The sequence below is a fragment of the Urocitellus parryii genome, chromosome 2 (assembly GCF_045843805.1).
Source record: "Urocitellus parryii isolate mUroPar1 chromosome 2, mUroPar1.hap1, whole genome shotgun sequence".
Lineage (NCBI taxonomy): Eukaryota > Metazoa > Chordata > Mammalia > Rodentia > Sciuridae > Urocitellus > Urocitellus parryii.
In genome coordinates, this window is record NC_135532.1 from 98,179,228 (window position 1) to 98,203,428 (window position 24,201).

The 24,201-nt window shown below is 36.0% G+C and overlaps 1 protein-coding gene across 2 annotated transcripts in view; it reads right to left on the reverse strand.

Moving 5' to 3' along the window:
• Positions 1–24,201, reverse strand: part of Topbp1 (DNA topoisomerase II binding protein 1) — a 55,596-nt gene that overhangs the window by 12,590 nt on the left and 18,805 nt on the right. For both annotated transcript variants that reach the window (XM_077793605.1, XM_077793608.1), the window contains 9 exons: positions 21,423–21,781; positions 20,683–20,855; positions 16,157–16,368; positions 15,145–15,431; positions 7,887–8,060; positions 7,687–7,796; positions 3,969–4,092; positions 2,052–2,198; positions 1,836–1,938 (listed from right to left, as the gene is read on the reverse strand). In XM_077793605.1, the coding sequence (XP_077649731.1) occupies positions 1,836–1,938; positions 2,052–2,198; positions 3,969–4,092; positions 7,687–7,796; positions 7,887–8,060; positions 15,145–15,431; positions 16,157–16,368; positions 20,683–20,855; positions 21,423–21,781 (1,689 nt within the window). The remainder of the gene's footprint in view (positions 1–1,835; positions 1,939–2,051; positions 2,199–3,968; positions 4,093–7,686; positions 7,797–7,886; positions 8,061–15,144; positions 15,432–16,156; positions 16,369–20,682; positions 20,856–21,422; positions 21,782–24,201) is intronic.

Consider the following 24,201-nt stretch of genomic DNA (forward strand, 5'->3'; position numbering starts at 1 on the left):
AACAAAAAAATCATTATGGCAAACTTCACTGCTGTGTTATTTTAAGAGATTGCCAGAGCCAACCAGAGCTTTAGCAACCACCATCCAGAGCAGTCAGCAGCCATCATCAGAGGGAAGACCTTCTCTCAACAAGATTATATCTTGCCAAAGATTCAGATGATCAGTAGCATTTTTTGCAATAATGTATTTTTAAATTATAGAGTATACACTGTTTTTGTTTTTTAATTTTTTTTGCAGTTGTGGATGGACAGAATGCCTTTAATTTTATTTGCTTATTTTTATGTGGTGCTGAGGATCAAACCTAGTGCCTCACACATGCTAGGCAAGTGCTCTGCTGCTGAGCTACAGCCCCAGCCCCAACACATTGTTTTTTAAAAGACATAATGCTTTTGCACAGTTTACAGATTTCAATATAATGTAAACATAACTTTCATAAGCACTGAGAAACAAAAAAGTCCATTTGGCTCACTTTATTGTAACATTTGGTTATTGCAGGAGTCTGGAGCCAAGCCTGCAATATCTCCAAGATATACCTGTACTAAGATAACAAGGCCCTAAGGTGAACCATTAAACAAAAAAAAAAAGCATGTGGAATAGTCCAAACTTACGCATTTTAAAAAGTGAGAGAAAGAAAACACACACACACACACATACATATATATATTTATAATTGTATATGCATGCAGAAAACAGCACTAGAAGAATACATAAGAAACTAGTACCAAGCCGTGCATGGGGCACACGCCTATAATCGCAGTGGCGAGGGGCTAAGCAACTCAATGAGACCTTGTCTCTAAATAAAATACAAACTAGGGCTGGGGATATGACTCAGTGTTTGAGTGAGTTTAAATCCCAGTATCAAAAAACAAACAGACCAAAACTGGTAACAAAGGGAAACAAGGGCAGGATAAACTCTTCCAGACCTTTAAAATCATACGTCAAGTATACTGTACATGTAATAAAACTGTTCGGAAATCACTGAAAAAACTTGAACCAAAGAGCATTTTTGGGGGGTTACTGGGGACTGAACTTGAGATGCTTTACCACTGAACTATATTCCCACTACTTTTTATTTTTATTTTTTTTTAAAGAGAGAGGAGGAGAGAGAGAGAGTGAGAGAGAGAGAGTTTTTTAAATATTTATTTCTTTCAGTTTTCGGCAGACACAACATCTTTGTTTGTATGTGGTGCTGAGGATCGAACCCGGGTTGCACGCATGCCCGGCGAGCGCGCTACCGCTTGAGCCACATCCCCAGCCCATACTACTTTTTATTTTTTAAAGATAAGGTCTAAGTTGCTTAGGGCCTTGCTAAATTGTTGAAGCTAGCCTCAAATTTGTGATCCTCCTGCCTCAGTCTCCTGAGTCACTGGGATTATACGTATATGACACTGCTTCTGATAAAGCACAAATTTTTAAAAAACCATCAATTGCCTGTAATCCCAGCAACTGTGGAAGCTGAGATGAGAGGATTCCAAATTTAAGGCCAGCCTTGGCAACTTAGTGAGACCCTGTCGCCAACTAAATAACAAGAAGGGCTGGGGATGTAGTTCAGTGGTAGTGTCCCTGTGTTCAATCCCCAGGACAAGAAAGGAAAACAAACAACTCTTCCTATCTTTAATGGAACAATTATATCACAGTGACTCTGTAAAATAGCTGGTTCCATTCCACAAGTCTCACTCTTAAATCACTTAAACTTCATCAAATGGCACAGAATCTTGACTTAATCTTCAAACACACTCACACACACACATGGTTTGCCAGTATTCAGTAACAGAAAACAACTGTGTCAAACATGTATTTTTAACCTTTTCTTTTTGTAATTTAAAAAGCTTTACCTCCTTTAGAATCATTCTTTTCATTTCCATCTGACAGTGCTGATTCTTTATTACTGGTGGTCATGTTTTCTGTACCATTTTCTTCTACAGGCAAATGATCTGGCTGTTCAAAGAGAGAAATTATAATTGCTCAAATGAAGCCACTGGATAAGGTTCCATAGCAATCTATGATTACATATACAGCTTGGGGTGGGATGTACTGTGCACATTGCCTACCTCTTCATCCTCTGCTGCAGAGACAGCTGAGGGCACTCGGCTGTTACAGAGTCTGCCATCTTGCACGGTACTGATATCCAGGCTCATTTTGGGATTATAAGTATATGGATAAAGAGATTCAGGAAGACGCTTATATTCCTGGGCACACTGCAATACAATAGTGTTTTGAAACAGAATTGACTGAAAGATGTTAAGGAGGAAAAGAACAACCAATACAGCCTGTGGTAAGATGTTAAGGAGGAAAAGAACAACCAATACAGCCTGTAAAAGTTCACAATATTACAGTTAAAAAGAAAGCAGTTTATGGCTGGGCACAGTGGTACATGCCTGTAATCTCAGCAATTTAGGAGGTTGAGGCAGGAGGATCACAAGTTCAAGGCCAGTCTCAGCAACTTAGTAAGACCCTGTTTCAAAATAAAAAAATAAAAAGGACTGGGGATGTAGCTCAGTGGTTAAGTGCCCCTTAAGAAGGGGTGGGAGGGAAGAGTTTACAGTGAAAAAGAAAAACCCTCTACCAACTGAGCTATCCCCAGCCAAACTGTCCTTTTTAAATGTCATGGCCACTAAAGTATAAAATCTAATTCTATTTTTGTGCTTTTGCTGAGGTATCAATTACTTCAGGGAATACAAAGAAAGGAAAGGAAAAAGAGGGTTCTAAATTGTATTACTCTGTTAAATTAGTTGCTCTCAAATTATTATAAAATTTTCATTCACCCACGAGTGTGCACTCGCGCGCGCACACACACACACACACACACACATATACACATTTGGAGTAGGGGCAATCCTAGGAACAGAATCCATGCAGAGTGATTCTGTTCTATCCTTGCCTTGCACATGGAAGTTAAGTGCTCCACCACTGAGTTATACCTCAACCCCTTTGATCTTTTGAGATGGGGACTCCTAAGTTGCCCAGGCTTGCCTAGAATCTGTGAACCTCCTGCCTCAGCCTCCCAGGTAGCTGGGATTACATGTGTGTACCACCAGGTTCAATTTATTCATACTGTTTTTAACTAGTGAAAAGAATCAGAATAGAAAGAGTACCCATCGAAGATTTGTTAAATAATAAGGCAATAAAAATCAAATAAAAATAAAAAAGTTTTTGATGTCAAAGAGATGAAATATGTATTGTGGTCTGGACTTCAGTGTCCCCAAAAGGTGGGTGTGTTAAGAGGCTTGGTCCCCAGCTTAGATCTATTGAGAAGTGATGAAAACTTTAAGAGCTGGGGCCTAATGGGAGGTCTTTGGTGGGGAGTAAGGGATATGCCCTCAAAAGGGAGAGTGGGACTCCAACTCCTTCCTTTTTCTTCTACTTTCTCTTTTTTTGGCTACTGGGGATAGAACTCAGGGACATTCAACCACTGAGCCACATCCCCAGCCCTATTTTGTATTTTATTTAGAGACCGGGTCTCACTTGAGTTGCTCAGCCCCTCATTTTTGCTGAGGCTGGCTTTGAACTCGCCATCCTCCTGTCTCAGCCTCTCGAACCGCTGGGATTACAGGTCTGGACCTCTCGGCCTGGCTTCTCTTTCACTTTCTGGCTACGAGGTGAGTGGTTCTGCTCTAACACATGCTCGTGCCATGACATGCTGCCACACACAGCTTACCAAGATTACCAAACTTGTTTACAGACATGGAAACTGTTTTGTGCTCTGAAATGTTTGTAAATACATTTTTTTTTGGGGGGGGGGAGTAGTTATTGAACCCACAGATGCTTTACCAGGAGCTATATCCTCAGCACTTTTTATTATGAGACAGAGTCTTGCTAAGTTGCTCAGACTTCCCTAGAACTTGCAATCCTCCTTAGAATTTGCAATCCCAAACTTCCAAGTTGTTGGGATCATAGGCATGAGCCACAGTGCCAGGCTATAAACATTTTCAATTAACAGAGAAGGGATACAATAAAGCATTGCTTACTTCTAAAAGCCAGTGCTCAGAAACAATGTGTATTCCTCTTTCTTTTATAGACTTATACTCTCGATTACTGTCATTTGGTCGGCCTTGATAGATGAAATGAGTTACCGTGTCATCAAAACTCCACCTGAAACAATCAAATGCAACAAAGCAAATAACTAAAAGAAATATCCCATTAGTTTGAGGTGATCATTATTCACTATGAACAGAATATTCTATCCAGCAGAAAATTTTCGGAACTAGAGTAAGCAATAACATTAAAACTTTAATTTTTAACAAATTTTATATATCTCTAGCTATATAAATATGGAGAGATGTTTAGAAGAACATCCTTTAAAATTTTACTGTATGCTGGGTGTGGTGGTACACACCTATAACCCCAGCAACACAGGAGGTTGAGGCAGGAAGATCCCAAGTTTGAGGGCAGCCTTAACAACTTAGGGAGACCCATCTCAAAATAAAAAATGAGGACTAGGGATGTAGCACAGTGGTAAAGTGCTTCAGGTTCAATCCCTAGTACTAGAAATAAAATATATTAGTCTATACTTTTCTAATTGTTTCAATTTTGTTGTCATAATATGTATCACTTTATAGTAGCCATAAAGGTATTTTCAAATTCATAAAATGTTGCAAAACACCCAAGTCTGTCTTCCAGTTGTTCGACTTCACTCTTCACTGTGTATTTGCTTTATGCCTCACAACAGATGATATACTCTTCCTACTTCTCAAAAATCCTAAAACACTGGAGGAACACAGTAAAATAACTTGTCCAAGAACATTCAATAAGTGGTAGAGTCAGGTTTGACTTCAAAATCCTTGTTCTTAACTCTTGTGCCACACTAAAATCTCCTGATTCTCTTAATCTGGGAAAATCTACAAAACAGTCATCTTTCAAAAGCTTAAGTAAAAACCAAAGAGAAGAAAATACAAATTGGGTTTCTAAATACAATCACCAAAATAAATCCTTTTCATGGATGCTTGATATTTTCCATTTCCTAAATAAGAAATCTCTGAATCTTTTAAAATAGCCAAGTTAAGCAAATTAAGTAGTATTTCTCTCTAAATGATAAGTATCTCTCTTTCCTACCGATCACAGACACACATCTTCCCTAATTCAACTGTAAGTGCTCCTAGCAACAACCTCTAATTCTGCTGTAGTGGTAATTAATTATATATATTTAAAAATATTTAGCTGGGCATAATGGCATACAATTGTAATCTCAGCTACTTGGGAGGCTGAGGCAGAAGGATCACAAGCTGGAGGCCAGCCTGGAAATTTAGCAAATTGTGTCTCAAAATAAAATTTTAAAAAGGGTTGGGGGGGTGTAGCTTAGGTATAATGCTTGCCTAGCATGGATAAGGACCACTATTTAATCACTAGTATGTCAGCAGAGGGAGAAACAGTAAAATAAAAATATTTAAATAAACTATCAAGATAATTCAGAAAAAACACAATCAATCATCTTGGGTTTACCATTCAACTCCACTGTGATAATATAGAAACTACGAGTTTTAGTCCTCAGAGGCCCTTTAAGAAAAAACAAGTAGCTATAGATAGTTCCTATCATTTTTTTTTTTAACAGGCCAGATGGTAAACACTTTACGCTCTACAGGCAAATGTCTTTTGCAACTACTCCAACTCTTGCCTTGTTATGTGAAAGCAGTCAATGACCACTTACAAATGAACAGGCATTGCTATGCTTCAATGAAGCTTTACTACAAAAACCCAGATGATGGGTCACTGACCCTTGGTCTAGACCAGTATTTCCACTGACACTCATGCTATTTGTACTTGGGACCTGTCAGCAGGTGCTACTTTAAGAGGTATGAAGAAAAACTTTGGTTGTAACAACAATAATATATTCATATGCTGGAGGGTGCTAGTATTTTATGGGGGATAAGGAACAGGTGCAGGGATACTAGAATTCTGATGAACAGTTGCGTACACAATTATTCCATATTCTGTATGATTTGTAATGTCTCCACAAAATCATATAGGCAAAATTGGTTGTTTATAATTAGATGAAATCTAGAATGTTTTATATATAAAAAGTTATGCTCTCTATATAAATAAGTTATTTTCTGCTGTTTTAACTAAAATTAATACAACTGAACAGTTAAAGTCTGTTTAGGAATTTCAGCAATAAATTTTATCATTTTTTTAATACTGAGAGGGCCTAACATCTCAAATCTTATAAAATAAAAATATATCAACAGGTGAACAACATAATAGATAATACAAATAATAAACAAGAAAGTTCTATTTCACAAGATGTATTAAATACTAAGAAGCTTATAACTATTACAGATAAATTTTAAAAAAAATTTTTAGTTGTAGGTGGACACAATACTTTTATTTATTTATTTATTTTTACATGGTGCTGAGAATTGAACTCAGTGCCTCACACGTACTAGGCAAGTGCTCTACCATTGAGCTACAACCCCAGGCCCCTATTACAGGTAAATTTTATTTTTATATTCTCCTGACTTAATTCTTTATCAAATGGGAAACTAATTAAAAGAAGAAGATAAAACTAATAATCATATTCCTCAAATTATTTGTCATTTATAAAACCAACCACTACCCATGAGTGGATGAACAGAAATGATCAACAAAGCCAGCACAACAGTAGCTGGGACAGTTAAGAGTCTCTTAGTCCCTGACACTCAGGTTATTTGTACTTGGGACCTATCTCTAGCCTAAGACTTTTAGGTTGAAGGCACATCTGACAGCTTAGTCTCCAAATTCCTAAAAATGACACCAATTAGCCAGGCCTCAGCCCCAGCTACAGGGGTGACTGACACAGGAGGATCACTTGAGCCCAGAGTTTGAGGCAAGCCAGGACAACATAATAAGTCTCTCTCTGTGTTTTTTTGCATTGCTGGGTTTGAACCCAAGCCTCCTCCATGGTGGGCAAGCACTCCACAACTGAGGTACATGCCAGCCCAAGAACCTATCTCTTAAGAAGGAAAAAAAGATACAAAGCGGGGGGCGGGGGTACCAGGGATTGAACTCAGGGGCTCTTGACCACTGAGCCAACCCTAACCCTATTTTGTATTTTATTTAGAGACAGGGTCTCACTGAGTTGCTGAGCGCCCAATTGCTGAGGCTGGCTTTAAATTTGCAATCCTATTGCCTCATCCTCTGGAGCCGCTAGGATTACAGGTGTGCGCTATGTAGCCTGGCTTGAAAGTAGGAATTCTTTTAAACTGTATTGATCATTCATGTATCCCGAGTTTCTATTACTATTATAAGTGACACAAAACAGGTTCTGAAAAATTTATCTAATATCTCTAAAAAACATACATGGATGCTATAGTTTTTTCTACCCCTATACCCCTCCTTCCCCTCCCTCCCTTTTCCCCTTTGCCCTATCTGGAGTTCATATCATTACCCTAAGTACATGTATGAAGACCTGAAGGATGTGACTCTATTTTGTGTACAACCAGAGATATGAGAAATTGTGCTCTATATGTATAATATGAATCATGATGCATCCTGTTGTCATATATAACAAATCAAAATTTAAAAATATATATACATGGAAGAATGAATTGATATGTGAGATGATATTTTCAAAAGATGTGGAAATTTGAAAGTCATTTTGCAAATGTGACTGAAAGGTGAAATAAACATTTTCTTGTAAATACTCATGATAACTTTTAGAATCCCTCATAAACACAGTCCATGTCATCACCAAAAACAAAGATGGGCAACTACCTGTAATCTGCTCCTAGGGAGGCAGCAATTCCATTTAGTTCATTCTGCTTCTTATTGAGCTTTTTACTAACATACACCACAACTTTGTGAAGGGGTTTTGGAGTGTCTTCCTATATGTAAAAGATAAAAGAAAATATCAGCCACTATTATTCTAAACATTTTAGTTTAAAACTTCTAGTTGATAAGAAAACTAAGTCTACCTTCTTTGATTGGGCATCCTTCAGTTGAGGGCTGGCAGAAAGAGCAACTGAATTGCGAGAACTATTTGCCAAAGCGAGTTTCAAGTTTCTGACAATGACTTCTGAGAGTGGTGTACTCAGTTTCCTTTTCTGTTGGCTGGGACCTCCTGGAGTTTCCAAGGCTGCAAGTGCATCCTACATATATACAGAAAAGGGAGAGTTAAAGAAGAAGAGAGAAGAGAGAAAGGAAGAAAGAGCAAAGACAAAGAGAAAAAGGAGGATAGAAGAATAAAAAGAAAAACTAAGAAAAAAGGGACTTTTTCAAGTAAAATTAATTCACCAACACTGACATGCTCATGACCAAAGTGTGAAAATGTTTCCAAACATGCCTGACAGTACAGAACATAATCACATTTTTCTCTTTTTTCAGTAAGATGCAATCTTATGTGTGGCCCAGTCTGGCCTCAAACTCCTGGACTCATGAGATCCTCCTGCTTCAGCCTTACATGTAGCTGGGTCTACAAGCACATGCCACCCACACCTGGCTTAGATTTTTCTTTTTTTGCCAGTCTAATAGGTTACATAATTTTATCTGTACACTTTAATTTTCACTCTTTATACTTACTAAGGTTAAATATATTTATATATGCATAATTTAATTTTTTGTGAGAACTATGTGCCCCATCTTAGCCCATTTTTCTATTGGGTTGTTAGTCTTTTTAATATTCACATATATGAATACATTGTCACATTCCTTCATGTTCATTTATAAGTGTATATATCTACTGTGATATACTTCCCACATATTCAGTCCCAATTCATCATTTATCAAATTTTGCCAACTGCAAAATTTTTTAATGCTGTCAAATTCATGTGAATCTTTTATTTCCTTTAGGGCATATGTTAATTATTTTTAAAAAACTAACTCATGGTTCATTTTAGAATTATTATTATTATTATTTTTTTAGTTGTAGTCGGACACAATGCCTTTTATTTATTTTTTTTATGTGGTGCTTAGGATTGAACCCAGTGCCTCACACACGCTAGGCAAGCACTCTACCACTGGGCCACAACCCCAGCCCTCATTTTAGAATTTTTATGGCTTCATTTCTTGCATTTAAATATCTGACCATCTAAAATTTATTCTGATGTAAAGTTTGGGCTTTAATCTCAATTGTGTTTTCAGATGGCTGCTCTCTGTCTGATTTGAGCACCATCTTTATCACATAATAAATTTTCTAATCAACAGGGCATAATCTTGTATATTTGTTTGAGTATTCATGTGACAGTAACATGCTGCTTTAGTTACTACAATTTTATAGGTTTATAACCAGCAGGACCAATGGCTACCCTCAATCGTTCCTTTCAGATTTTTTTACACTATTTCTGCCTATGTTTTTAATAGGATCTACATTATTTCTATATAGTTTTAAAATATTTAATCTATGTTCCAAAAACAATGATAAATCTTTCTAGATGGTAATTATAAAAATTTTTTCAGGAAATTTTAGAGGACTCTTTATACATAAAAGAAATTAGAGGCTCCCATACCATAAACACCTGGCTTCAGTACCTATGCCACCAACACTACTGCCCTCCTGGTATTGTCCTTGACCAAAGCACCAGATTTTGACCCCTCTCACCAACTCAAAGATGTGGCTCCACCAATTCCACCTTCACTCATTTGCACCATCACCTGGCTCTCTACTAGATCAGTCACACTGGCATACGTAAGTTTCTTCTATATTAAACACAAAACAGTCTTTTGACAGTTCTTTGCCCTAGTAAATATAACCTCATTTCCTGGCCTCCCTTACAATGAAGACTCCTTAATGGCACAATTTATAGTCCATAACTCCATTTTTTTTCTTTGGAGACAGGATCTCCCAATCATATTGTTCAGGCTGGTCTTGAACTCCTAGGCTCCAGCATCCTCCCAACTAAGCCTCCAGAGTGGGTGGGACTACTGGCATATTATATTACATCCCACTTCAATGTCTCCAGTTCTTAGAAACCCTTGAGAGATTTCATACCTATCTACCATACCACCAAAATCTTTACTGTTGAGCTCATCATTGACCTTCATAATGCAAAAATCCAGTGATAAACTTTCTGTTCTTACCTTTCTTATTCTCTCAGTAGCATCAGATATAGTTAGTACTCTATTCTTCTCTGAAATACTTTTCTTTATTGATTCCCCACCAAACCCTGCCCACTGTGTGCCTTCTCAGCTTTCTTTGCTGGTTTCTCTTCTAAGTTGAACACTTTGAGGTGTTCTTTCTTTCTTTGTCTTCTCCTAGTATATGTATATGTTTCTCTAGGCATATACTATTTTCATAGAGTTTGAAATATTATCTATGAATTCATCTTCCCAAATTTCTATCAAGTCCAGACCAACCTCAGGCTCTATATGGAATTGCCCTGAAAACAGTTCTTGGATATCTACAAGTATCTCAAATTTCGGGTGTCTAAATGTGAACTCAGAATGTTTAGATGCCAGTTTCAACCTATTTTACTCACTCAGTTGATAGGTAGCTCCATTCTTCTAAACTCTCAGACCAAAAATTTGAAGGAACCAAGTTCTAAACATTTGAAAACCTACCACATCCCGGGAAGAACTGATTGAAATTAATTAATATGGAGACATATTCTTATAACCAATAGACTTTGAAGATAAAAGAAAAATTCATATGGCTTCTAGGCAAAAAGATACATAGTCACTATTATAAGTGACACAAAACAGGTTCTGAAAATTTTGTCTAATATCTCTAAAGACACGATACGTAGTTTTTTCATGATACGTAGTTTTTTCAAAATGGATTTTGTTGACACATACAAAGCAGGACAGTAGTAGAGGAACATGTACAGGAAACTCCAGAAAAAGTTGCAAACCAAGAATGGTACATCCAAAGCAAGCAATCTGTTGAAGAATTAAGGCCATAGCAGAACCTGTAAACATGCCGAACATAAGGAATATTGTGCACATGTGCCAATCTTGAGAGATCTACTAGAGAATGAACTTCATCCTACCAAAAGATGATGGAAGACTTCATAAAGGACAGTAAGCATTTCATATATTTGAATGTAGAATTAGGACCCAACAACCATGAGGTCCATGGGTTGAAGAACACATAAACACTTTATTTTCTGACAGAGTAGAAAAATGCAACAAAAAAGAACAGAGCTAGGGGAAAAGAAGAATAAGATCACTGCTAGAGGCAACAAGTGGGAGTCAAGACACAATTGAAAACTGACAAATAAGACAGCGCACGCCTAAGATCCCAGTAGCTTGGGAGGCTGAGGCATAAGGATAGTGAGTTCAAAGCCAGCCTCAGTAAAAGAGTGAGGCAGTAAGCAACTCAGTGAGATCCTGTCTCTAAATAAATTACAAAATAGGGCTGGGGATGGGGATGTGGCTTAGTGGTTGAGTGCCCAAATTCAATCCCCAGTACTCATCCCCCCCAAAACTGACAAATAATTAAAGAAAAGGGTGACTTAAGGGTACTTTATAAGGTATTAATATAAAAATAACCAGGAGAAGAAGAAAAAAATCTACCCTAAATACCAAAAGGAAAAATAGAGAGGTCATGCTAAGCAAAGACACATAATATGTATGCATAATCATAAATTACATCGAATTATGACAACTAAGATCAAGTTAGTCATCTTGAACATGAATAGGCTTAACTTACCTAATTAGAAGATTTTTAAATTGGCCATAAAGCAAAACCCAACTAAGTCAGAGAGGATATACTTAAAATGCAAGCAATCCAAAAAGGCTAAAAATTTTAAAATGCATATTTATTTATGAGGCAAATGTAAAAAGGGAACAGGGAATGAAATCCTAATATCAAAGTTGATTTCTATAATATTGAAAGGCACATTCCACATTCCAACTAACATAATTTATGAATTCTATGTATCAAAAAATACAGCAACTATTTATTTAAAACAAAACCAGGGGCCGGGATTGTGGCTCATTGGTAGAGTTCTCGTCTAGCACATGGGAGGCCCTGGGTCAATCCTCAGCACCACATAAAAATAAAAACAAAATAAAGGTATTGTGTCCAACTACTTCTAAAAAATATTTTTTTAAAATAAAAAAATTAAACAAAAACCAGATGAGATTCCAAAAGAAACAAAAATATAAGAAACTTGAAAACATTTCTGTGTATGAAATGAACAAATAGGAAAGGAAATAAAAGATTTAAACAATATAATCAATAATTTAGATCTCTGGATATATATGATATGTATCAAACACCGTATCTTTACATAGAGAATGTACCATCTTCTCAAAAATCTATCAAACATCAGAGCACAAATACCAGAGTAAGTTCTGTGAAATAAAATATTACAAACACTACTCTGAACACAATGTAAAAGAACTAGCAATTAAGTAGGGGACAGTGACACAAGCCTGTAACCCCAGTGACTAGGGAGGCTAAGGCAAGAGGATCGTAAGTTCAAGGAAAGCCTCAGCAACTTAGAGCTTGTCTCAAAAGAAAAATATAAAAGGGCTAGGGACATAGCTCAGTGATAAAGTATCCCTTAGTTCAATCCCCAGCACCACCCCCTCTCCCCCAAAAAAGATCAAGCAAAGTAAGTCCTTTCATCTGGAAATTAAAAGACTTTATATACATTCAAAATACTACATGTTAGTAGAATACATGTACTTTTTGTGCTATTTTAACTTCTGTAAAATTAGAAATTATTTCCAAGTAAAAAGCTGGAAAACAAAACAATTGATGATATTAGGTATTTGCAAGAATGAGCTATACTGAATACTGGCAATACCCCACTGGTGAAAGGATTATCTGGTAAAACCACTTTGGCAGTTTGTCATTTTCTACTAAAACTGAAATGTAGCCCAGCAACTTTACTTCTAGGTATATACCAAATAACACACACACACAAATGTTCACAATAACATCATTTTGCAAGATATTACAAATTATTATTTTGGAAAAACCTAGTAATCACCTACTCTTCATTAGCAGTATGCTGGAAATGTAAATTGTGCATGGTCACACAATGGACTAAATAAACAAACTACAGCTACACCAACAGCATGGACAAATCTCCTAAATGGAGGATGAACAAAAACAATAAAACAGACTGAAAAGAATACATGCTACCATGCCACTTATTTAAAAGTGAAAACAAGCATAATACAACTATAGTGTGAAAAGCCAGGAATGCTACCTCTGGCAAGGAAGCAGCAGTGGGAAGGGAGCATGAGGAATGTTCTGTGGTGTTGTCAAGGGTATGTATTTGAACATGGATGGAAACTTCCCCATTGTTAGCACTGGTATTTCACTTAGCAATAGATTACTATGTATTTTGGATGTATATCAACTCAACAATTAAGTTTAAATAAGAGGTGGGTCTTTTGTTTTGCTGTCTGTGAGGACTGATAAATGTCCGTTTTCTTGTTTGTGATCATTCCATAGGCCCTTTTTGTGTTTTGAGTCAAGAATTCAATATATGTATTACATCAGTTTGGCAAAGCAATGCATGTAATCCATTTCTTTAGTTTATGTATCACCAAAAAAGGAAAAGAGAAGAGGAAATACTGCTAAATAAACTATGGGTCTAAACAATGAAAACTCTTGTGTTTTGTACCATTTTAAGTCTATTTCAGAACTACAAAGCTTTTACTACAAGGAACCTATAAAAGAATTTTGATTATTTTCTTGCCTTCTAATATTATTTCATTTAGTCTTCAAAAGGTCTGTGAGCTGAGAGACTGTGGAGATTACCTGGATTCACTCCATTATTTTACAGGCAGGAATAATGAAGCCCAAAGAGATTAACGTGCTGTAAAGGCAACAAGAGGCAAAGAAGAGACCTAACCTAGACCTCACAGTTCCCGACAGTAATTTCCCTCCATTTCTTAAGGTACAAGAAGAGTATAATCATAATTTATAACTTACAAAATATTACTTTAGAGGAGATTTCACATGAAAGCTTAAGATTTTAAGTCTGCTGTTAGACTTTTTTTTCCCATGTGGATCATTGAAACTGATCCAAGATAAAGATATAAATTAGCTTGGAGAATATTATAAAATTTATTTATTTATTTATTTATTTATTTTTAAAGAGAGAGTGAGAGAGGAGAGAGAGAGAATTTTTAATATTTATTTTTTAGTTCTCGGCAGACACAACATCTTTGTTGGTATGTGGTGCTGAGGATCGAACCCGGGCCGCACGCATGCCAGGCGAGCGTGCTACCGCTTGAGCCACATCCCCAGCCCTATCATAAAATTTAAACTGTTCATGTTTGAAAAATAAATTCTCAAACATGAACGATCTACTTTGAAACACACTAAGCAAAAAATTATTAAAATGTAGCTTATTCATTCCTTTTGAGCAAAACAGCAAGAGATGAATGAGTATAATATTTTGCAAAACTTCCTGGATAAAAAAACCATAAGGCCAGGCACGATGTTGCACACCTATAATCCCAGCGGCTCAGGAGGCTGAGTCAGGAGCATTTCAAGTTCAAAGCAGCCTCAGCAAAAAGTAAGGTACTACGCAACTCACTGAGACCCTGTCTCTAAATAAAACACAAAATAGGGCTGGGGATGTGGCTCACTGCAGAGTCCCTGGGTTCAATTTCTGGTACCTCCCCCACCCCACCCCCAAAAGAAACCATAGGCAATACTTTGAACAGCCACTTGAAAGGCCAAAACTACTAAAGGAAAAATGAAGAAAATTATCTTTGGAAAATAAAAAGAAACTATTCGAAAAGGTTATATTAGCCTTTGATTTCCAAATGAAGTTCTTAAAAAGAGAACCAGACTACCCTGTTCAGATCAAAGAAACAGACTTAGTTTATCTCCTCTAAAGAAACCAGCTAAAAGGTGATACTGCAGACATTTGGAAAATCCAAGCTTTGGGTGCACTAGTGCACAATACACAAAGTAGCATATATTTACATTATTGTAGTTTATAAAAATCATTTCATCATACTATTTCAATTGATCCTTAAAATAAACCTGTGGATTTTCAGAGCAAGTGCTATTATCCTCTTTGTATGAAAAGAAAAAATGAAACTCAGATAGGCTCAATGATCTGCCTGGAGCGAGAGATCTGAGACTTGAACCTGATGTCCTAGTTTCACCTCATGGCTCTATACCTGCCACCTAGGTATATATTAGGATTCAATACTATGTTCTGGAAAACTTACTACTGCAAACTTCAGAAGTGATATAGAATTTGGACCTTCACGAACTATAATACTGGTAACTTGGAGACCACTTCCTTTACACCTTACCTTTACATCAAAAGAAGGCTTGAAGAGTTTGTCTTTGGACAAAAATTTTGATGGTGTGTCCAGGTGCAATGAGGGCTCCTTCTGCAGTGGCTGTTCTACTGCTGGTGAGGCCGAGAGCTGCCCAGCATGTTGTGAGATCACAGCATGGAAAGCTTTGCTCTGAAAGCGGTTCATATCCAGCGGTGTAATGGCAGTTCTTCTGTGAGTTTCCACATGTGTACAAGGATGTGTAGGAGTATGTGGATTTGGATTCTCCCCATTTGTTATTTTAGTTTCCAATCTTTGTTCTAGAAAAGATACAAATATGAGCTACCCAATATCCCCCTTTTTCCTCTAAAGAGGTACACCAGAAGTGATTCCTTTTTTCATGTTAAGACTCAGGTAGTTTACTTTCCAAAAAGCAAACCAGATGATGTAGTAAACCACATGAGTTAGACAGGCACACTAGTTGAAAACAAATAATTAATGAAAACAGATTTCTTATTTCATCTTGTTAGATATTAAAATGGTTTCAATAGCCCACTTGCCAAGAATATCAATGAGTTATCAAACCAGTGAGTGGTAGAATAAAAAGAAAATCCAAGTTACATGTACTCAAGTTTTTAGAAAGTCCTTAATGAAATTTTCATATGACCTAAACTCATTTTTGCCTCAGCTGTAAGTTTCCTGTATGTCTGGGTAAATAAACAATGGGTCTGAGAGGTACCCAAGTTGCCAATTTGTTCCTGAAGTTCGTCCAGGGATGCCGCCATGAAGAGGCTGTGTCCTCCCACCCCTGCCTCACTGCATCATTCTTCAACATGAAAAGTAGAAATGGTCTTCCTTAAAAGCAGCTTTGGAACATTCATATCCTAGAAACCATCAAGTTGTAAAATACACATATGTGTGTACATATACACACATGTATATATACACACACACATACAAACACATATGTGCATATATATGTACATACAGAGAAAAAAATAAAAGCATATATATGTATACATATAGAGAGAATAAAAGTATTAACCTTCTTCAGGTGAATTTTCAATCAGAAAGTGGCTTTCATCTGCTCTCTTTCCCATTCTAGCAGTCTCCAAAAGCCAAGCTATAGTGACTGCTGGCAAATTCCACTTCTTTGCAGCTTCATATTTAGAACCAACAGGCTCTTTTAATATAAGATGTGTACTGGCAAACATGCCTTTCTTTGCATTGGATTTGCGAACAAAGAATTCTTGAACACTGAAATTTATATTTAAAGAAAAGCAAATGGTCATACTCATAATAAGTCAACAAACTAAGAACAAATCTCTAATACAACAGTATTGTTGGCGTTCATGTAGGTTTAAGAAAATACACACTGACTAAAGTTAGCCTTTTCTATTTTAAATTAAGCTAATTCCCTCACAAGTGCTAATTCTAGGATAAAAATGTACTATTACAATAATTAAAAACTTTTAAAAAATCATAAGCAAATTAGACTTTCAAAGGATAGAAAAATTACCTCCTTAGTCATTACCCACCCGTCCTTTCATTCTAAAAGGATACACAGAACAAATAACAGGAGTAAACTATTAATAACACTATTTCTTTTTCTTTTAAATATTTATTTTTTAGGTGTAGATGGACACAACACAATGCCTTTATTTTTATGTGTTGCTGAGGAACGAACCCGGGTCCCGCCCGTGCCAGGCGAGCACTCCACCACTAAGCCACAATCCTAGCCCCAATAACACTATTTCTTTATATCCACTATAACTTCCCAAAGCATTTTTATACATAATCTCAATTGATTTTCTCCATATTTATCAATTAGCAATATTTTAGAGACATGGAAAAAAATAAGAATCTGAGCGAGTAGATCAAGATAATAAAATATTAAACAGGGAACAAGGGGAAGAAACAGAGGTCTATCATTTGAAATAGAAATGATTCGGTTTTTTTCTGACCTGAATCTTTATGCTCTATTTATTGACTTTTAAGATTTTTTAATCTCCCAAATTTTTCCTAGTACTTTTATGGTTCTATTTTTTACTTTAACTCAGTGATCCATTATTTTTATGTGAAATATGGCTCCAAATTTATTGAATCCCATTTACTAAAGAAGTCATCTCTTCCTTAATAATTTGAATTTCACTTTTATCATAAATTGCTAGTTATGTTAGATCTATTGCTAGTCTTGTTAATTCACTGAGATTTTTGCTACTTAGAACTATGCTGTTATTTAGTGAGATATTACAAAATATAGTTTAATAACTGTTAGGGCTAGCCCCAATTTTTCTATTTCAGAATTTTTTACTTTCTTGCTTATTCATCTTTTCATAAGATTTTTAGAATTAGTTTGCTTAGTGCCCTAGTGCCCTAGTCAACAGCAACCTGAACATATTACATGGAAAACTCCAGAAATTAACAATCCATACATTTTAAATTGTATACCATTTTGAAAGCATGATAAAATCTCATACTACCTCACTCTGTCCCACCCAGAGCATGAATCATCCCTTTGTCCAGCATCTGACCATTAGTCACTTAGCAGTCACATCAGTTACCAGATGAACTTCGGTGGAATTGCAATTATGTTCACATGTGAGAAACCACACTGACGTAATCTTAATTATGATATGTTGTTATGTTTGTTCTATTTTCTTATTATTGTTCATCTCTTCCCTAAATCATACATTAACCTTAATCACAGATATTCTGTATAGGAAATAACATAGGTTTTTGTACTATCATAGTTTCAGGCATTCACTGGGGATCCTGGAATGTTTCCCTCAAGGACAAGAGAGAATTACTGTACTTTTATTGGGATCATGTTAAATTTACACATTAGCATAGAAGATAACAGAAATCTTATGAATATTAGTCTTCCTTTCCAAGGACATGTAGATCTTTCCTTACTATTCCAGACTATTTTGTTTCCCTCAAGGGCATCTTATAAGCTCTTTCAAGTTTTATGTTAATCTTGCCTTTTTTCCATTAGCTCTTCTAACTGTTTGTTTATTTAAATAAAGGTCACTGATTTCTGTATACTAATTTTCTGCATAGCCATTTACTGAACTTTTCTCTGAGCACTGCTTTAGCTGTATCCAATGGAGTCTGTTGTCATGTTTGTTATTGTTATTTTCTGTAATCTGTTTTTAAAAAACACTTTTTATTGCTTAATTCAAATAGATCATAGAAAAATACATATACATATATATACATACACAGCTCAATGAAATATTTTAAAGTACAAACCCTTATATCCACCATCCATGTCAGAAGACAGAATCCTGCAGTCTATCCCTGAATTTCTCCAGTGTGCCATACAACCCTCTTTCCTCACCTCTTAATAGTAGCCACTATTTGGACATTTATGATCATCACCTCTTTACCTTTCTTTAATCATATAAGAATCCTGAAACTGTATATTTAGTTTTTTATGTCTTAGCTTACAGGATCCTCCCTTCTTTCTTCACCCCTTAGTATGTATTAGTTGAAGACACTGGAATCTTTATACTGTAAAGATTAGATTTTGCTGATTTTTACTGTGGTACAATGTAACATGTTACTCTCCTGTATTTCCTATAAATCAGCAGTTCAAGTGAGCAGCATTATTGGATTGAGGTTTGATTATTTTGGCAAGACTACTTCAAGTTGCTTGTGCTTTCTTGACACATCAGGAGGCACATGTCTGGCTATCTCTTTGCTGTGTAACTCTGGATGTCCAACGCATAGATTCTTTCATTCACTTGGGGTCATAATTCCATCATTCCTTCTCCATTTGTTGAGTATTTCTAAAAAAAGGAAACTTTGCCTTATCCACTCACATGTTCCCAATGTTGACTATATAGGAAAAGCAGGATAAATAGCTGATTCTTTCCCCTTGCCAGTTTTCGGAACAAGGGGCTGCTTCCCTAGCATTTTAAAGAGGTCAATTACCTTAGATTCTTTAGTACCATTATGAAGCCACGCATGCATTCTCTGCATGCTATTATCTTTAATGATACTTACATAATCCTATTTTGGTCAATGGAGGTACTCTGAATATTATCCTTCTTGTTATCTTTAATAATGTTTTTGCTATCTGAATGAAAAAATGTTCTAGATTTATACACACATTTTTTTCTCCCAGATCTGGAGTTAACCATTTCTCCAAGCTTTCTTTTAGTGGGGAAATAGCACTTTAAGATTACAATCAAGTAAGGTGCGGTGGGACATGCCTGTAATCACCACGGGGACACACACACACACACACACGTAACCACCAAGCCATATCACTAGCCCTTTATTTTTGTATTTTATTTAGAGTAGGGGTCTCACTGAGTTGATAACTGCCTCACTAATTTGCTAAAACTGGCTTTGAACTCAGCATCCTGAGTTGCTGGGATTACAGGTGTGTCCCACTGCACCCAGCTCAATTTTCTATTTTTGCTATTCACTTCTAGTTTTTCTTTGCACTGTGATAAGAAAATGCAGTCTGTAGTCTTCCTACTTTAGGGAATTTACTGAGGCAATGAAGTGGTAAATTTGTCTTACAAGCAATATTGACAAGTGCTCCACGGGACTTACAGGTATGTTCAATACTCAAAGCAATGGACAGAAAAGTTTCAATTAACATAATTAAGATCAATAATCAAAATGTCAATTTTGTTCTTACATGCTATGTTCATGGTAGATATATAATTAACTACGCTATTTAAGTCTATGTCTTTCCTCATATTGTCTATTTGACATGTCATGAAGTAAAACATGAGAATTAAAGACTACAAATGTTTCTGTTAATTCCACCTCAAGCTTCCTGTTGGTTCTGTCTTATGATTAATGATGCTCCAGACATTTTATCTTTAGTGTCAATAGCACTGTTCTTGTTTAATGCATTCTGATTTGAATTTGAACCTGATTGTAAAATTGCCACTCCCTTCTCCTCCTTTTGTTTGAATTTCTGTACCTTTGCTTGTCATCTCCCCCCAACCAAAGTCTGAACCAGTTTGCTTTAGATGTCTTTAGAAGTATAGTTGCCTTATGATCTAATAAAATAGTGTTCTTTTAACATAAAGTTTAGTTAATTTACATTTACTGATAAAATGGTTTGATATTTCTATTTTAAACAATCATCATCTAATGATCAATTAGGGATTGGGCTAATATGGATTTTGGAAGTAACTTAAATTCATTTCTTGTCCCTCTAAGTACTCATTACTCCTGCTTACCATTTGCATTTCTGGCTGAAAAGACAAATGTACTGAAAAAAATAATAAATCACCCATATGACACACGGAAAGGTGTATAATGCTTAGACAAGGACTACTCAATAATGGCCCATGAATCAGTCTTAAATACTCCCTTTCTTGGTGGCTAAGTAAGGAAAGCATTAATGCCTATAGTCTTCAAACGGGTTTGCCAAACACCCATCAAGTACCATCTCCACCTTGAGCCATCACAAAGATACACCACCCACCCCACAAATGCAAGTAAAATGCGTGGCCAAATTTTAATTAGAATGCCTTCCAGTAAGTCAAAACAAATGACAAGATATACCACGATAGCAGTTACACTGAAAATGTTACATACCTTGCTCCAAGGTGATTTGCTAAGAATATCAAAGAATCTTTTTCTGCTCCAACACACTGGCTGAATGAAATAACACAATCCTCTAAAGGAGTCACTCCTGACATTACTGGGACTGGTGTGAAGAGAGGATTTGACCTTGGATCAATTAAAGTCTGATAGTCTATACAAGTAACCTTTTAAGACAAGAGAAACAAGAAAACCAACCTGAAATAAGAAACCAGTGGTTAACACTGGTTCAGTTATAGCAGCAGTAATTTTAGTTTAAACACAAAAAATTTTACTTTAATACAAACCTGGATATGTTCATTCTCAATTCATTTCAAATACCATTTAAAGAAATTTAGACATCAATTAATCATATTCAAATATCTAAAATCAGTAAGATTTATTATTGGAGTTACTGAAAGTTGCCTTAAATAGCCTTCCTTCACATTAGAATTCTCTTAATTCTAGAGAAGTTTAGAAAGTGCATGTCAGGCTCTGGTTGTTAAGAGAAGATAAACTGTATGAGAGAGCTAACCAGGAGTGTCCTCCTGTGAAGCAATGTTGCTACTGAGGCCCTAGAACAGTAACCTCTACTCTACCAGAATTAGAACCAAGACACTTGCATATTTTCCTATTTTACAATTTCCCCTGGCTAAAAGCAACATTCAGACAGTAGTCAAAACTAAGTGCTTTAAGAATAAATAGCATTCAAATATCCTTCAATATCATGTTTCAGTTGTGAAGTGTTTTCTTACCAGCCATGTATTTGTGACCACTTCTCCCACAGTTGCTTCTACTTTACATCCCAGCAGAGGAACCACAGCATAATCAGCCACAATTCTGCTCGGAAGGGATATAATCTTTCCAGCATGTTCTCTTATGATATTTCCAATATTACATTCATTTTCACTACTAAAACCCAAAACAAGGAAACTTTTTTGGCTAAATAAGCCTTCTTCAGTAATCGTAGAATTGTCAGGGAGGCAATGAGTGACAGAAGACTGGTTTTCTTCTTGCAGAGAAATGTGAGTAGAATCATTAAAGGGTTCAACATGAGTAGAACCATTACAGGGCCCAACTGCAGACTCTGCAGCTTCCGTCATTTTAGCTTCAACTAGAAGAGAAAAAGATAATTTATCTTATAGTCACAGCTTACTTCCTAGCAAGGATATTAATGTTACATGGAGTCTGATAATTCTGACACATAGAAAATTCAGGCTTAAATGTACATAATGAAGAAGGGATATGTACCCACCCCATCTTCCAGGTTACCAAGAATGTTACCAGCACCATTATCTTCCATCAGGAAGGACAAAAGCAATCACATTTATTTTAAGTATTCCTATAGCACTAGAATTGCGAATTAACTGAAAATTATGACACTCCAATAGGCCTGCCTTGGTTCCCAAACTGGTTTAGGTAATTTACAACGGAACTGAGAAAATATTTAGAGAAAAGCAAAATTCACAAATCTTAGAGGTTCTGTCAAGCACTTAACATGGTTACAATTTTTTTAAAAAAATTCTTAAAATGTTACCTATTGAACTTGAAGCACATGTACAAATTTCTTAAAGAGAATAAGTAATCAAGGACTAAAGTAAATGACCTCAACTATTTCATTTTAAGATAAAGTTGACTGATGAGTAGTAGAAAAAAAATACACCTATATAAAAACATATCAGGCTGGGGTTGTGGTTCAATGGTAGAGCACTTGCCAAGGACATGTGAGGCACTGTGTTCGATCCTCAGAACCACATAAAAATAAATAAATAAAATAGAGTTACTGCGTTCATCTACATATAAAAGACAATTAAAAAAACCCCATAAATGTCACTAATTAAAATATATAGTCCCTAATATGTAAAAAACATGGTCAAATTCAGGCTCAAACTACAAGAAATAATAATTTGGTATGTTTTGGAAATCTCTAACTTGTGCCACATTGGAAAGTAATACTCTTCAGAGAGGTTTGCTCTGACAAGCTGGAAGTTTGTCAAGGACTCATTCTGTATTTATACAGGTGCTGTATTGCCTGTTGTACATGCTCACACAATGCTAACTGTACAGGTAATACTTTCAGTAGATGCAGTTTCTTCTAACAGAATCTCAGGGTTCAAAGAGGTTATATGGCTTTCAGTTATACAGTGGCATATGAACCAAATATGACTCTAGAGTCCTAACATTATTAATAACACCTCCTTCCTTTACCTCTACTTTTTCTTTCTTTCTTTCTTTCTTTCTTTTTTTTTTTTTTTTTGTGGTACTGGGGATTAAACCCAGGGCCTCACACATTCTAAGCAAGTGCTCTACCATCAAGTTATATCCTCAGTCCAAGGTCTGTTTTTTTAAGAGTTAAAAGGTAAACAGCTTATTTTTTTTTATTTTTAATTTTTTTTTAGTTGTAGTTGGACACAATACCTTTATTTTTTATTTATTTTTGTGTGGTGCTGAGGATTGAACCCAGGACCCTGCATGTGTTAGGCAAGCCCGCTACTGCTGAGCCACAGACCCAGCCCAAAACAGCTTCTTTTTTTTTGAGAGTTTTTGTTTTGTTTTAAAGAGAGATATTTTTTTATTGTTCAAAACATTACAATGCTCTTGACATATCATATTTCATACATTTGATTCAAGTGGATTAGGAACTCCCATTTTTACCACATGTACAGATTGCAGGATCACATTGGTTACACATTCACATTTATACATACTGCCATACTAGTGTCTGTTATATTTTGCTGCCTTTCCTATCCCCTACTATCCCCCTCTCCTCCCTTCGAGAGTTTTTAAATATTTATTTCTTAGTTTTCGGTGGACACAACATTGTTATTTTTATTTTTATGTGGTACTGAGGATAGAACCCAGCTCCCTACGCATGCCAGGAGAGCTCGTTACCACTTGAGCCACACCCCCAGCCCCCAACAGCTTGTTTTAAATGTAAAATCAATTATTTTTGCAATCACAACAAATTTTGCAATCACATATAGGAAAAAATAACAGCTTTCTTTGATGTCTATATATAGCTGATGATATGGGATAAAGGAAGAAAACTAATGGAGTTTTAATCTACTACTAAAAATATAAACCATAAAAATTAAGTTCTTAAAAATTACAGGTAAAACCTAAAAAGACTCAATAAGTTAAAATGCTCTTCAGCGGTTCGAGATTTCCATTTACTTTAGCAGTAGAAATCCTAAATAGATCTCATCCTAAAGCCCAACAGACAATACTTGATAAGCCTATTATTGAAAAAAAGCTCTCTTAAAAGCAATTTTGCTTTAAGAATTAATTGTGCACTATCACATCATTTCAAAGGTGCTTGAGGATGGATCTACAAAGATTTATTGTCACGAATCCTCATAAAATCAGTAAACCAGCAGCTGCCTTGCAGGAAGCTCTGAGAAGCTCATCACCTCCTCTCTACAAGGTAACTGAAAATGGTTTAACAGTCAGGCATGGTGGTGCATGCCTATAATCCCAGCAGCTCAGGAGACTGTGGCAGGAAGAAAAAAATTCAAGGCAAGCCTCACCAACTAA